This window comes from Symphalangus syndactylus, chromosome 9, assembly GCF_028878055.3.
Source record: "Symphalangus syndactylus isolate Jambi chromosome 9, NHGRI_mSymSyn1-v2.1_pri, whole genome shotgun sequence".
Lineage (NCBI taxonomy): Eukaryota > Metazoa > Chordata > Mammalia > Primates > Hylobatidae > Symphalangus > Symphalangus syndactylus.
Genome location: NC_072431.2, coordinates 49,994,842 through 50,007,595, shown reverse-complemented (window position 1 = coordinate 50,007,595; position 12,754 = coordinate 49,994,842). Strand labels below are relative to the sequence as shown.

The window sequence follows — 12,754 nt, the reverse complement described above, 5'->3', positions numbered from 1 at the left end:
TCATTGACTCTAGCGTACTAAATAGTGATGTTTATGTTGTAAGCCTTTTTCAGCATAACACACCATTAATCATGTGTAGGCTTCGGGACTGGATGTTGTCTTCTGCTGGATCATAGTCAAAAACCGAACCAGGATTAGTACGCCAGACACGTAGACCTGAAAGGGAAACCAGTGATCAGAACAAGTGTTCTTGGAGTTTTCCAATAACTTGAAAACCAAGGCATGAATTTTAACAACCACCAAAGGATTGAATCACACTTATTCTAGCTTAGGTTCTGGGTCATGTCTTCTCCTCAGAGGAGAACAAAGATAAGGTAGAAATCAGCTTTGTAAACTGAGATAATAGGAGCTTTCTTGCACCCCTAAAAAAACGACTGAAGTCGGCCGGGCGCGGTGGCTCACGCTTGTAATCCCAGCACTTTGGGGAGGCCGAGGCGGGCGGATCACGAGGTCAGGAGATCGAGACCACGGTGAAACCCCGTCTCTACTAAAAATACAAAAAAATTAGCCAGGCGTGGTGGCGGGCGCCTGTAGTCCCAGCTACTCGGAGAGGCTGAGGCAGGAGAATGGCGTGAACCCGGGAGGCAGAGCTTGCAGTGAGCGGAGATCGCGCCACTGCACTCCAGCCTGGGTGACAGAGCAAGACTCCGTCTCAAAAAAAAAAAAAAAAAGATTGAAGTCCTTTATATTTTGACTTGATGTAGATAATGTTACTTTTGTTCTTCTACCCCCTCACTTAAAGTTAATCCCCTCCCCCAACCCAGGCTCAGTTACCTGTAATAGTCTCCTGATCTTGGTCATTCCGTTTTTGTTCCATTTCTACCACTTTCCTCTGAATACCTCGGTAGTTAATGTCACTGAAGTCCTGCATGTTCTTCTTTACTCGTTCAGTGATAGGATCTGTCACCACTGGTGTGAAGCAACCCTTGTGTTTCTCAAAGTCTTCATGATATTTCACCTGAAATGTCATGAATTTTCTTTATGAAAATATGATGGTGTGACTATATCCCTTTTTACACATTCTGACATGCAGCCAGCCAATCCTAAAGAATTCCTGACTCACCGTTGAGATGTGCCGTTGGGTCTCCCTCACCCGTCTCATCTCAGGGGTATCCAGTACATAGGCAGCTTTGCCTTGTATTTGTTTCCGGAAGCTATCAGAATAAAGAACCTGATGGAGGAGAGACCATGAATGAGTGGTGCTGTCCTAAATCTGAAACCTCAAAGCCTTTCCAGCAGATAGAGATGGATAGGAGCTGGTGAGGGACGCTTGGGTCAACTGAAGGGGCCCAGTGAGACACATGACCAACTTTGGAACAGGCTGATCTGGGGACCGGGAGGGCCCGCCAGCAGAAGAGAAAGGACTTGTTTTGACTTCGAAAATGAAACTCATTTTCAAAGAAGGGGCACGGTATAATTTTGAAAAGAAAAAGTGACCTCTTGAAATTTGCTAGGAATTACAGCATCAACATATTCAATGGTATTTGGCTCTAAATCTGATATTGAAGGGAATTTGAAAGAACTATCCTTTAAAACAAGTGACTATTTTCCTTAGGTTATGTCCAGACTTCATAAACCAGTATGCTAATATAGAAATCAAAGTCCTCCAGACACTAAAACCCTAAAATATATCCAAAGAAGGCATCCATTTCAGAGTGTTACCCATGTCATAAAGTATCTTAAAACTAAAGGAGAGCAGAAGATTGAGGATGTTAGGAAGTAAATTTGTTATAGTTGGTTATGTAGAACTACCTCAAGTAAAGTATAGGGGAAGGAAAACATTGGCAATTAACTTGTTATGTTTAGTATGATGGTTTGGAATGTAAAAGCACAGTTAATGTCAATTTTAGTGTAAATTTTCAGTTGAATAAGTGCAAATTTTTATGGTGTTAAAATGTTACTTTCCAAGATGTTGCATTTTTCTCTTTTAAAATTTTAGTGTGTTTTTCAGTTGAATGAGAAAGGCGTGTTTTTTTTTGATGTTAAAATGTTATTTTCCAAGTTGTTGCACTATTTCTTTTTAGTCCTAGAAAATACCGAGCTAATGTTTTCTTGGTTGCGCTTAGCTCTCTCCATCTCTGGAGTAACAGGTGTCGGAGTTGCTTTTCTCATGTTCTCTTTGTACAATACCTAGGGAAGCCAAAAGAGCATCCAGGCATCAGACAGCAGAAAACCAGGTCTGAAAATCATCACTTAGCTGGTGTTATGGCTCATGTTATGGCTCAGTTATATCACACTGAAGGTAAAGCTATTAAAATGTTATGGTAGGAAGCAAAAGTTTAAGAAAGAAGTAAAATCACTGTGACCTCGTGGGGTTGGTTTGTTGTTTTTAAGTGGACAAGGAAGAATTTTTAAAGATACACAAAAGTTTTGGAAAAACTGTAAGATAAATTAGTGGTATAACCATGTTTGCCAGAGCCGTTAAGATTTTAAGGATTTATTTTTCCTTTCTAAAATACCGAGCTAAAGTTTTCTTGATTGCGTTTCACTCTTTCCATCTCAGGAGTAAAGGGTGTGGGGGTTGCTTTCCCCAGGTTCTCTTTGTATAACACCTGTGAGATACAAAGTCGTGCCCGAAAGTCACTATGAGGTAATAATCACTATTAATTATATTGCAAGTTGGGGGGAAATGCTATGTTTAATCTATTACTGTTAGTGAGAACACCTCTCAAGAAGAAAGCTTAAAAATAGTTAATGGCTACAGTAAATGTAGTGTGATGTTTAGAGCAGATGCAAATGTAACTGGCATTTTCTTTGTTTTTAACCTGGGACAGGGTTAGGAGCAGGCCAAACTGCAAGAGTTATTTTGCAAAATTAAAAGCACTTTTGTTTCTCAAGACAATACCGAGCTAATGTTTTCTTGATTGCGTTTGACTCTCTGCATCTCAGGAGTGACAGGGGTTGGGGTGGCTTTCCCCACATTTTCTTTGTACAAAACCTATGCGAATCCAATGGATCCAAAAAGCCAAAAAGAAAAAGAGTTAGTTACCAAAAAGGGAAATGGTACAGATAACTTTTGATTATCTTTAGGGCCCCAAACCATTTGGGCAATTAGGTTAGATGGAAAGTAGTATGTTTCCTAAGGAAGTTAAGTGTAGTTACAGCAAGACAGGTTTCCAGGATAGGCCCCTGCCCTGAAACCCTTGAGGACTGCAAGAGAGACCTGTGGTGTTCCTCAAAAGGATGAGAAACCACCATCATTTTACTGCTAGTCTCTGAATGTCAAGCCCCTGAGAGATGATCTAAACAGGAGTTACAGGCATGAGCTTCAATCAATCACACCGAGAAGGTTGAGGCTGCTCCTAATATATCAGCTTTTTGTTTTGTTTTGTTTTTGAGACAGAGTCTTGCTCTGTCACCCAGGCTGGAGTGCAATGGCATGATCCCTGCTCACTGCAACCTCCGCCTCCCAGGTTCAAGCGATTCTTCTGCCTCAGCCTCCTGAGTAACTGGGATTACAGGCGTGCACCACCATGCCTGGCTAATTTTTGTATTTTTTAGTAGAGACTGGGTTTCACTATGTTGGTCATTTTGGTCTTGAACTGCTGACCTTGTGATCCGCCCACCTTGGCCTCCCAAAGTGCTGGGATTACAGGCGTGAGCCACTGCACCTGGCCCACAGCAGCTGTTTTTTTACTGGACTGTTTTGCAGCACTTAAACTCTCATAGATGTGTCAGTAAAAATGTAGGCCCTCAGACAAAGCAAAGGGTTTCCCCTACCCTCTTTTTCTTTGCTATCCTCTATGCTCTGCCTCTTGCTTTAGTTTCATACAACATCCAGCTTATCATTAAGGAATAAGGTTTTTGGCTCTTACATCACTATCATGGTAAATCAATAGAAAATGAGAAACATAGTAACACATCGTGATAAATCTTCAACCTTGGTATCTCCCCTCAGTGTCATTCTTGGAAACGTGGGAGATTAGGAAATGACATTGAAGAGGAAGAATTGTTGAAATAGTGATTCTCAACGTGGGGTCCTTGGACAGCAAGGTCAGTAATGAGAACTTGTTAAAAATGCAAATTCTCTGGCCCCCTCTATAACAGACCTACAGTATGAGAAACTAGAGCAGGACCCAGCAATCTGGCTTCACAAACCCTGCACGTTATTCTGATGCGTGCTAATGTTTTAGAAGCACTGCACTCAAGTACTGGAGAAACCTACAGACAGTAGAAATGTGGACACTACAAGGTTGTTTGCTACTGAAACTGAAGTCCCCATGCAAACCTCAATCCCTGGGTAATTTACAACCATATATAATGTCATAGCGCACAAGCTTACAGGAAATGGTTTACTAAAGTTTGCAGTTAAAGACTACAGTAAAACTAAAGAACAACAACGACAAAAAACGAAAATTGGTAAAACAAAAAGCCATTCTGGTGACACTTTCATTTTTAAGTAAATTGATAATCAAATTGCCAAAACTACTATTGGATCATAATTGATATCGTTATTCTTGAAGGAGGGGATCAGGGATTATTTTTCCCAAGGTCTCTTTGTCCAAATCTGACAGGGTAAATTAGAACCTAAAGTCATTGACACAAAAGCACAACAAAATCATATTCAAGAAAGAGCCCCATTGGACCTACTCTACCACCCCACACATACCCGTCCTAAATTTCAGGCATATCTAAAACAAAGAGACCTTGGGGGTAGTGGATAGAGAGTAAGTTTGGAGAGAGAGAAGCAAAAGGATGTTTTATAGGAAAATCTGTTACTTCTTGATATTAGAACTTTATGGATTAAAGCAACCTTGTTATTATGGGGTTAGGCTAGAAGTAGCCCAAAGGAAAAAAGGGTAAATTTGCTAAAGAAATTCACAAAATTTAAGTTGTCTTTAAAAAGTAGGATTAATATATATTATTTTAAATCATAAAAGTAGTTTTTAAAATCAGTAAGTAGTTTTTTTCTTTTCTTGCCAAGTACCGAGCTAATATTTTCTTGATTGTGTTTGACTCTCTCCATCTCGGGAGTGACAGGTAGAGGGGTTCCCTTGCCCATGTTTTCTTTGTATAACACCTGTGCGATGAGAAAGCATCCAGAAAAACAACCATGAGTAACATTTCATTTGTTGAGAGGTTTTAAGGGTAAGGTCAACTTCCTTGTTAAGAAAACACAGTCGTCCAAGGAGCCAGTAGTTATATGCTGACAAAATGCCACCGACTACTTTAGTGGAAGCTGTTGTTGGGATGGGGAATCTGCACCCTCTAGAGAAGCAGAGACCTCAGCTGCTGGGGAAAGGCTGTCAGTTATCCATGTTATTTTTTTTCATTTTTGTGAGTATGGTGCCTCCTGAACAATCACATGAGGATTTAAGACTGTTAGAACTCAGTGTTGTTATCCACACAAACGGAAAAACTCATTTTTAAAAAATGCTTGAAAATATCAGATAAAAAATGGAAATTAACTGTATTATGGAAATGGTGTTAGGCTAGAAGTAGCCCAAAGGAAAAAAGGATAAATTTGCTAAAGAAAGAAATTCACAAAATTTAAGTTGTCTTTAGAAAATAGGATTAATATGTATTATTTTAAATCATGAAATAGTTTTTAAAATCAGTAAGTAGTTTTTTTCTTTTCTTGCCAAGTACCGAGCTAATATTTTCTTGATTGTGTTTGACTCTCTCCATCTCGGGAGTGACAGGTAGAGGGGTTCCCTTGCCCATGTTTTCTTTGTATAACACCTGCGTGATGAGAAAGCATCCAGAAAAACAACTATGAGTAACATTTCATTTTTTGAGAGGTTTTAAGGGTAAGGTCAACTTCCTTGTTAAGAAAACACAGTCGTCCAAGGAGCCAGAAGTTATATGCTGACAAAATACCACCAACTACTTTAGTGGAAGCTGTTGTTGGGATGGGGAATCTGCACCCTCTAGAGAAGCAGGGACCTCAGCTGCTGGGGAAAGTCTGTCAGAGTTATCCATGTTACTTTTTTTTTTTTTTTCTTTTTTGTGAGTACCATGCCTCCTAAACAATTACATGAGGATTTGAGACAGAACTCAGTGTTGTTATCCACACAAACGGAAAAACTCATTATTTTAAAGATTGAAAATACCAGATGAAACAAAAAATTGAAATTAACTGTATTATAGAAATGGGAATGGTGTTAGGCTAGAAGTAGCCCAAAGGAAAAAAGGATAAATTTGCTAAAGAAATTCACAAAATTTAAGTTGTCTTTAAAAAGTAGGATTAATACGTATTATTTTAAATCATGAAAGTTTCCAAAAATCATTAAATAAGTAGTTTTTTCTTTTCTTGCCAAAGTACCGAGCTAATATTTTCTTGATTGTGTTTGACTCTTTCCATCTCAGGAGTGACAGGTAAAGGGGTTCCCTTGCCCATGTTTTCTTTGTATAACACCTGTACAATAAGAAAGCATCCAGAAAAACAACCATGAGTAACATTTCATTTCTTGGGACGTTTTAAGGGTGAGGAAAAAACACAGTCATCCAAGGAGCCAGAAGTTATATGCTGACAAAATGCCATCAACTACTTTAGTGGAAGCTGTTGTTGGGATGGGGAATCCGCACCCTCTAGAGAAGCAGGGACCTCAGCTGCTGAGGAAAGTCTGTCAGAGTTATCCATGTTATTTTTTTTCATTTTTGTGAGTACAGTGCCTCCTAAACAATCACATGAGGATTTGAGACTGTTAGAACTCAGTGTTGTTATCCACACAAATGGAAATATTCATTATTTTTAAAACATGTTTGTAAATATCAGATGAAGTAAAAAATTGACATTAACTGTATTATAGAAATGGGAAGGTATATCCTTTTGTAATATAAGATATATTAGAAGCAAAGGAAGGGAAATGGGCTTAAAACAAAAATAAATGTAAAGATCAGTTTAATTCTGAAGTTGTGGCATTTTTCCCCTTTCTTTCCAAAATACCGAGCTAAGGTTTTCTTGATTGTGTTTGACTCTCTGCATCTCAGGAGTGATGGGTATTGGAATTCCTGTCCCCAGGTTTTCTTTGTATAGCACCTGTATGATGAGAAAGCATCCAGAACAAAAAAAGCAATCAGTCATTTTCCCCCTGCTTTGGAGCAGTTGGGAGTGGGAAGGAAGGGAGGAAGAGAGTGAGTTAGAGGAAGGGAAATACCAGAAGCTTTTAGACTCAACCTCTTTGAACCTAAAGACATCTTCAAAAGCAAAGGAATGCAGGAAAGAGCAGCAAAAACTAAGAAATGGGAAAAGAAAGGTTGTTATTTTCATTGTTTGAACTAATCTCTGCAGCACTGAGCAGCCATGAAAGAGAGCAATTAGTCTTTCCCACCTTGTTACAAGGAGGGAAAAAAGTAGAAACAGACAAGAGACAGAAATAAAACCAAGGAAGTTACTTTTGATTTGAAAATGCTATTAATCACATAAGGATATTTGGGTTTTACAAACATTGTATACATGGAGACACATACACACAACTCTTCTTTTGCTCACTTTCAAAAGAAGTCAAAGTATTTAATTTTTAGTTTGGGTGAACATATTGAGAACAACGATGTTTAAGGCAAATGGAGAGCAATGATAAGGTGCTAAAAAAAAAAGAAACTTCAAAATATCTGTACAAATAACAGTAGAGATAGAAAAAGTTAGAATAAGAAACGAGGCTAATAGTCAGGTCTTTGCAAAATACATTTGTTTAAGCTTTAGATTCGGATCAAGTTTGCCAAAGCAGTATAAATGTGGATGCTTAGACACTGAGAATGTTACATTTGTAAAAGCAGGAATATAATACTGAACACTTTTTTTATTAAGTTAAATGGTTATATTAATGTTTTACCAAAATGGGGAAAACTGATTCATAGGAAATGGCAGCATTAAGTTGGGAAAAAGACAGGTCAAATTTTTTATTGGGATGAGTTGATTAGATTTTAAAAATCTAGCCATTAATCTTTTTAAAATTTTTTTTAAATAGTTAAAGGGATTTTTTATTTTTAAATACCGAACTAAAGTTTTCTTGATTGTGTTTGACTCTCTCCATCTCTGGAGTGATGGGGATTGGAATCCCTTTTCCAACGTTTTCTTTATACAACACCTGTATGACACAAGAAAGCATCCAGAAAAAACAAGAGCAGTCAAAACAGCCCTTTCATCTACCTTGTGGGGAACCTGGTATACAACTACAGACGTCAGACAGAAAAGACAAATTGAACAAGTCAACCTCTCTGTTCAGGCACAGATCTGGGTGAGAACATGTTTTGTATTTCCTTAGTGAAATATCAGTGTGTTTGATATTAATCTTTTTATTGTAACTTGAATATAGATATTTATTTCGTGTGCCAGGAATTAAGGAAAAAAATACAAATAATTTCCTAAGACTACTAAAATACTCAGTGTACAACAGAAAAATTGCTTAAGTTAGATTAGCAAGTATTTATTTTCTCTACAAAAAACGTTTGTCTTACGGTCTAACAAATATTTAACAGGCCAAATCGATGCAATACGGCAATTTGGTCTTTGTCATTAAGTTCAAGTTGTAGAGATGGTCAAGTATAAAAGTTCAATATGTGGCATTGTCTATTTTCCACAGTATCTAATAGGCTTATGCACCACTGGGCAATTTTGCCTAAATGCAATCTATGTAAAAATTAACACAAATGGTTACTTTAAAAAAAGTCCAGGATCATCAGGATCATTAAGGTTTCAAATAGATACAATAATATACTTACTGTAGTATAGAAGAAAATAATTAGAAAATAATTTTGAAAATTGTTGCAAGCCTTTCACTAAAAGGAATAATAATTATAACCCACAGGGAAAACAATGAATATAACATTCCAAAAGGCATATTAACATTGAAAATTTAACAAAATTGAAGGATTGTTAGTGAATAGTAATTAAAAAACAAAACAGAACAAAAAGACAGTGGGACCAAAGAAAGTTACTGATCTAATTATGTCAAAGAATCAAACTTTTGGAATATATTTAAACTGACAATTAAAAATATTTCGGATTAATTCCCACTCCCCAGAAAAAAGTCCATCTAAATTTTCCTAATGACATTTGATTCTCTATCATAGGTATAAGTGAACCTAAGGTCTTGATATAGAAGTTTCAGAGTTGTGTATAATACACAAAGGATAATTTGTGTGTTAGAGTTTTTCAGCAACAATATTAATAAAAGAGAAAATAACATTAAATATAAGCTCATGATCTGATTGATTTGTATATTAAAAAAAAAATCAGAAGGCCTGGATTTCTATTCATAAAATGGCTTATTTTGAATAAGTATCAAAATAAGATTTATTTCTTCCTTTTTTTTTTTTTTTTTGAGACAGGGTCTCACTCCTGTTGCCTAGGCTGGAGTACAGTGGCACGATCACGGCTCACTGCAGCCTTGACTTCCTGGGGCTCAGATGAACCTCCCACCTCAGCCTCCCAAGTAGCTGGGACTGCAGGCACGTGCCATCACGCTTGGCTAATTTTTTCTGTTTTTAGCAGAGATGGAATTTCACCATGTTGCCTAGGCTGGTCTCGACCTCCTGAGCTCAAGTGATCTGCCTGCCTCAGCCTCCCAAAGTGCTGAGATGACAGGTGTGAGCCACCGTGCCTGGCCCAAAATAAGATTTCTTTTGGTTTCAATATGGAGCAGTTTTCTTTCTTGGTGCTGCTGTTTATCTGAATAGGGTCTGTGTTAAGATGATCCCTGTTCCTAAGGAAGAGCCACCATTTCTACATGTGGCTTCAAGTCCAGTATCTTGTCTTGCATCTCTAACCCAGTAACATCAGATAAAAAGAGTTCCAAGTAAATAAGGGCTTTAGTGTTTGGTTTTTCTTTTCTGGAAATCAATTAACTTCAACAGTCCCAACAACATAAAGATGAAAAGGGAAGGAAATAAAAAGTTTTAAGGGACTATTATAGAAAGTATAAAATGTTAGAATCAAATGGTGAGTAGGAGATCTGGAAAACAGAAGGATTCAGTTGATGTGATTAAAAAAAAGATTTTGTTAAATTGATTAAAGGGATGAACAGTGAGATGTTCTGTTTTGTAGAAATTATTATTTTTTAATATGGAGTTAAAGAGCTTTCTCCCAAATACCGAGCTAAAGTTTTCTTGATTGAGTTTGACTCGCTCCATCTCAGGAGTGACAGGTAAGGGAGTCCCCTTGCTCAAGTTCTCTTTGTACAATATCTGTGTGCACAAAACCAACAAACAGATCAACCTGGACCCATCTTTTAGGTAGACTTAACCTAAAAAAACAGCCTAAAAGTATTTTTATTGTTGTTTTTATGATGAAGTACCTCAATAACTTAAAAATAGAGTTAACTATAGATCCCCTTTGGACATTTAGTCACACACAGGATGTCTGTCTTTAAAAGACATCAGTAAAAACACAGCTGCCAGGCTGCCGGCAGGAGTGGCTTGACTTATGTAGGCCTTCTCTCAAAGACTGGAGTATCAAATAGCATTCAAACTAATTGAAATTAATATCCATGAGTTGTTGGTAACATTAAATTAGGGAACCAAAGAAAGAGGAGAGAGAGAAAGAGAGAGAGAGGTAGGTTTGGGGGAACAAAATAAAGAATAAATGTTGAAAGCTAAATAATACTAGCTTTCAATGATACTGAAAGTTTTCCAAAGGAAAAATTATTTATATCTTAACATAGCGTACAAAAAATAGCCGAGACAAGTAAATTATATTTACTGTGAATTGCTGTGTTGTCTTTGAATGAAAATGTTTAAGAATGACATTCTTTTAAGAAAAGCTGCAAACACAGTGACCTCTAATGAGATTGGAGACTAGTATTGTAAGTGAAGTAACTCAGGAATGGAAAACCAAACATTGTATGTTCTCACTGATATGTGGGAGCTAAGCTATGAGGATGCAAAGGCATAAGAATGATACAGTGGACTTTGGGGACTTGCAGGAAAGAGTGGGAGTGAGGCGAGGGAATAAAACACTACAAATATGGTGCAGTGTGTACTGCTCGGGTGATGGGTGCACCAAAATCTCACAAATCACCACTAAAGAACTTATGTAACCAAATACCACCTGTACCTCCCAAACTTACGGAAAAATAAACATCTAAACATAGGAAAAAAAAACCTTAAAGAAAAGCTGCAAACACAAAGAATACATTAAACAGCCACAATAAATACAAATAAAATTCTAATTAACATTGTCCTTTTGAAAGGGTGTTAGATTTTACTTTTGACTGTCACACCAGTTAGAAACACCTACTGTTATTAAAGGAGAAATGGAGGAAGAAAACACAGAATATTACAGGTTTTTAAAGAAAGTGATAAATATCTATGTTTTAGAGAAAACACAGTTAAAATTTCACACCAGAACTAAATACTAAATTAGATTCGGGTTGAAAACTGAGGTAATATTTGGTATCATTACTTTCATTATATGAATTTAGTAATTTTACATTTGTAAGGTGTTATTATTTTAAATAAAATTAAGGGATTTTTTTTTTTTTTTGGCCCCCTAAGAAATACCGAGCTAAAGTTCTCTTGATTGCGTTTGACTCTCTCCATCTCTGGAGTGATAGGTGTTGGGATTCCTTTCCCCAAATTTTCTTTGTACAAAACCTGTGAGATACAAGAAAGTACCCAGAGGACATTTAAAACAAGCACAGAGAGTAAGGAAGGAAGGTAATGGGGGAAGGGGTTATATGTGAGAAGGCAGTTTTTTAGTAAGTAATATTTAGTAAGGATAATGTTTTTACTTTTTTCACAGTTTTAATGATGAACTCTACAAAGCTAATTCTGGAAATGAAAAAGTACAATGGAAAGCATTAAGTTATATAACGCTGAGGAATCTTGTTAATTCTACTTACAGTATTTCAAATCTAGTCAAGTCACTGAAAATGTTAAAGTATAATCGGAAATGTGAGTCATTTTGTATTAACATGGTTTTGGTCAGGTAATAATACACAACACACACAGACACACACAGAATTGCTGTTAAGATGTTACTTTCTTTAAAAAAGATGGGTTATTGTGGTGAATTTTTTATGGGAAATAGTTTCTTATATATTTGTAAATACCGAGCTAAAGTTCTCTTGATTGCGTTTGACTCTCTCAATCTCTGGAGTCACAGTGGTTGGAATGCCTGTTCCCAAGTTTTCTTTGTACATAACCTGTAGAAAATAATTAGAATACCCAGAAAGGTAAAATGACCGTAAATCCTTTAGATAGCAGCTACATGTGGGCTATTTGGGGGAAACTCATAAAAGCAATCTAGCTCTCAAATATAACATTCAAGGAACAGGGGGAAAAATTCCATAAATATTTATGTTGTCTTTTCCAAAATAGTAAAAATTTTACTACCTTGAAAACTGGGCACTAAATTAAGCATTTTCTATAACCACTTAGTGCATGCCTAAAATGCATTAATAAATTTACCAATGAGAAAAATCCAACCATTTTATTGCATCTAGCTTTGGTGCCTCAAATATAGTAGGCCTGCAGTGGACTTGTACTTAATGAATAGATTGCTTGGTTTAAAATTTTCCAATCATAGGATACTCTATTCCTTCAGGCTTATTGAGAATTTTCTGTTTGTTTTGTATGTTCTAATGAATGTTCCTCGCTGTAGGAGCCTAGTCCCTGGATATGAGATGGCTTAATCAGTTTATTTTTCATGAAGAGCATCTTTACCTGAAATTTTTACTGCTAATTGCTGTATCAAGTAAACTAGTGTTTTCTGAATTGGGAGAAGTCCATATTTTTTAGTAGTAGTATCTAAGGACTATGCATTTTAATGAAAACATTAAGGAACCTCCACTCTCTGAGCCTCCTTAACTCT

The 12,754-nt window shown here is 36.8% G+C and overlaps 2 protein-coding genes across 23 annotated transcripts in view; one reads left to right on the top strand and one right to left on the bottom strand.

Annotated features, from left to right (window-relative positions):
• Positions 1-12,754, bottom strand: part of NEB (nebulin) — a 264,687-nt gene that overhangs the window by 6,245 nt on the left and 245,688 nt on the right. For 2 of the 6 annotated variants that reach the window (XM_055292140.2, XM_063646035.1), the window contains 3 exons: positions 1,064-1,171; positions 775-958; positions 64-156 (listed from right to left, as the gene is read on the bottom strand). In XM_055292140.2, the coding sequence (XP_055148115.1) occupies positions 64-156; positions 775-958; positions 1,064-1,171 (385 nt within the window). Of the gene's footprint in view, positions 1-63; positions 157-774; positions 959-1,063; positions 1,172-2,037; positions 2,131-2,459; positions 2,553-2,845; positions 2,939-4,927; positions 5,021-5,589; positions 5,683-6,265; positions 6,359-6,889; positions 6,983-7,937; positions 8,031-10,035; positions 10,129-11,442; positions 11,536-11,993; positions 12,087-12,754 lie in introns of all 6 variants that reach the window. The other 4 variants (XM_055292138.2, XM_063646033.1, XM_063646034.1 and 1 more) reach the window with 4 other exon arrangements.
• Positions 1-12,754, top strand: part of RIF1 (replication timing regulatory factor 1) — a 162,079-nt gene that overhangs the window by 82,821 nt on the left and 66,504 nt on the right. For 4 of the 17 annotated variants that reach the window (XR_010122487.1, XR_010122486.1, XR_010122471.1 and 1 more), the window contains exons 38-41: positions 2,135-2,590; positions 3,899-3,993; positions 6,426-8,180; positions 11,684-11,835. The exons of 4 other annotated variants lie outside the window; for them this stretch is intronic. The gene's annotated coding sequence lies outside the window, so the exon portion shown is untranslated. The remainder of the gene's footprint in view (positions 1-2,134; positions 2,591-3,898; positions 3,994-6,425; positions 8,181-11,683; positions 11,836-12,754) is intronic. 9 more of the 17 variants (XR_010122485.1, XR_010122479.1, XR_010122476.1 and 6 more) reach the window with 8 other exon arrangements.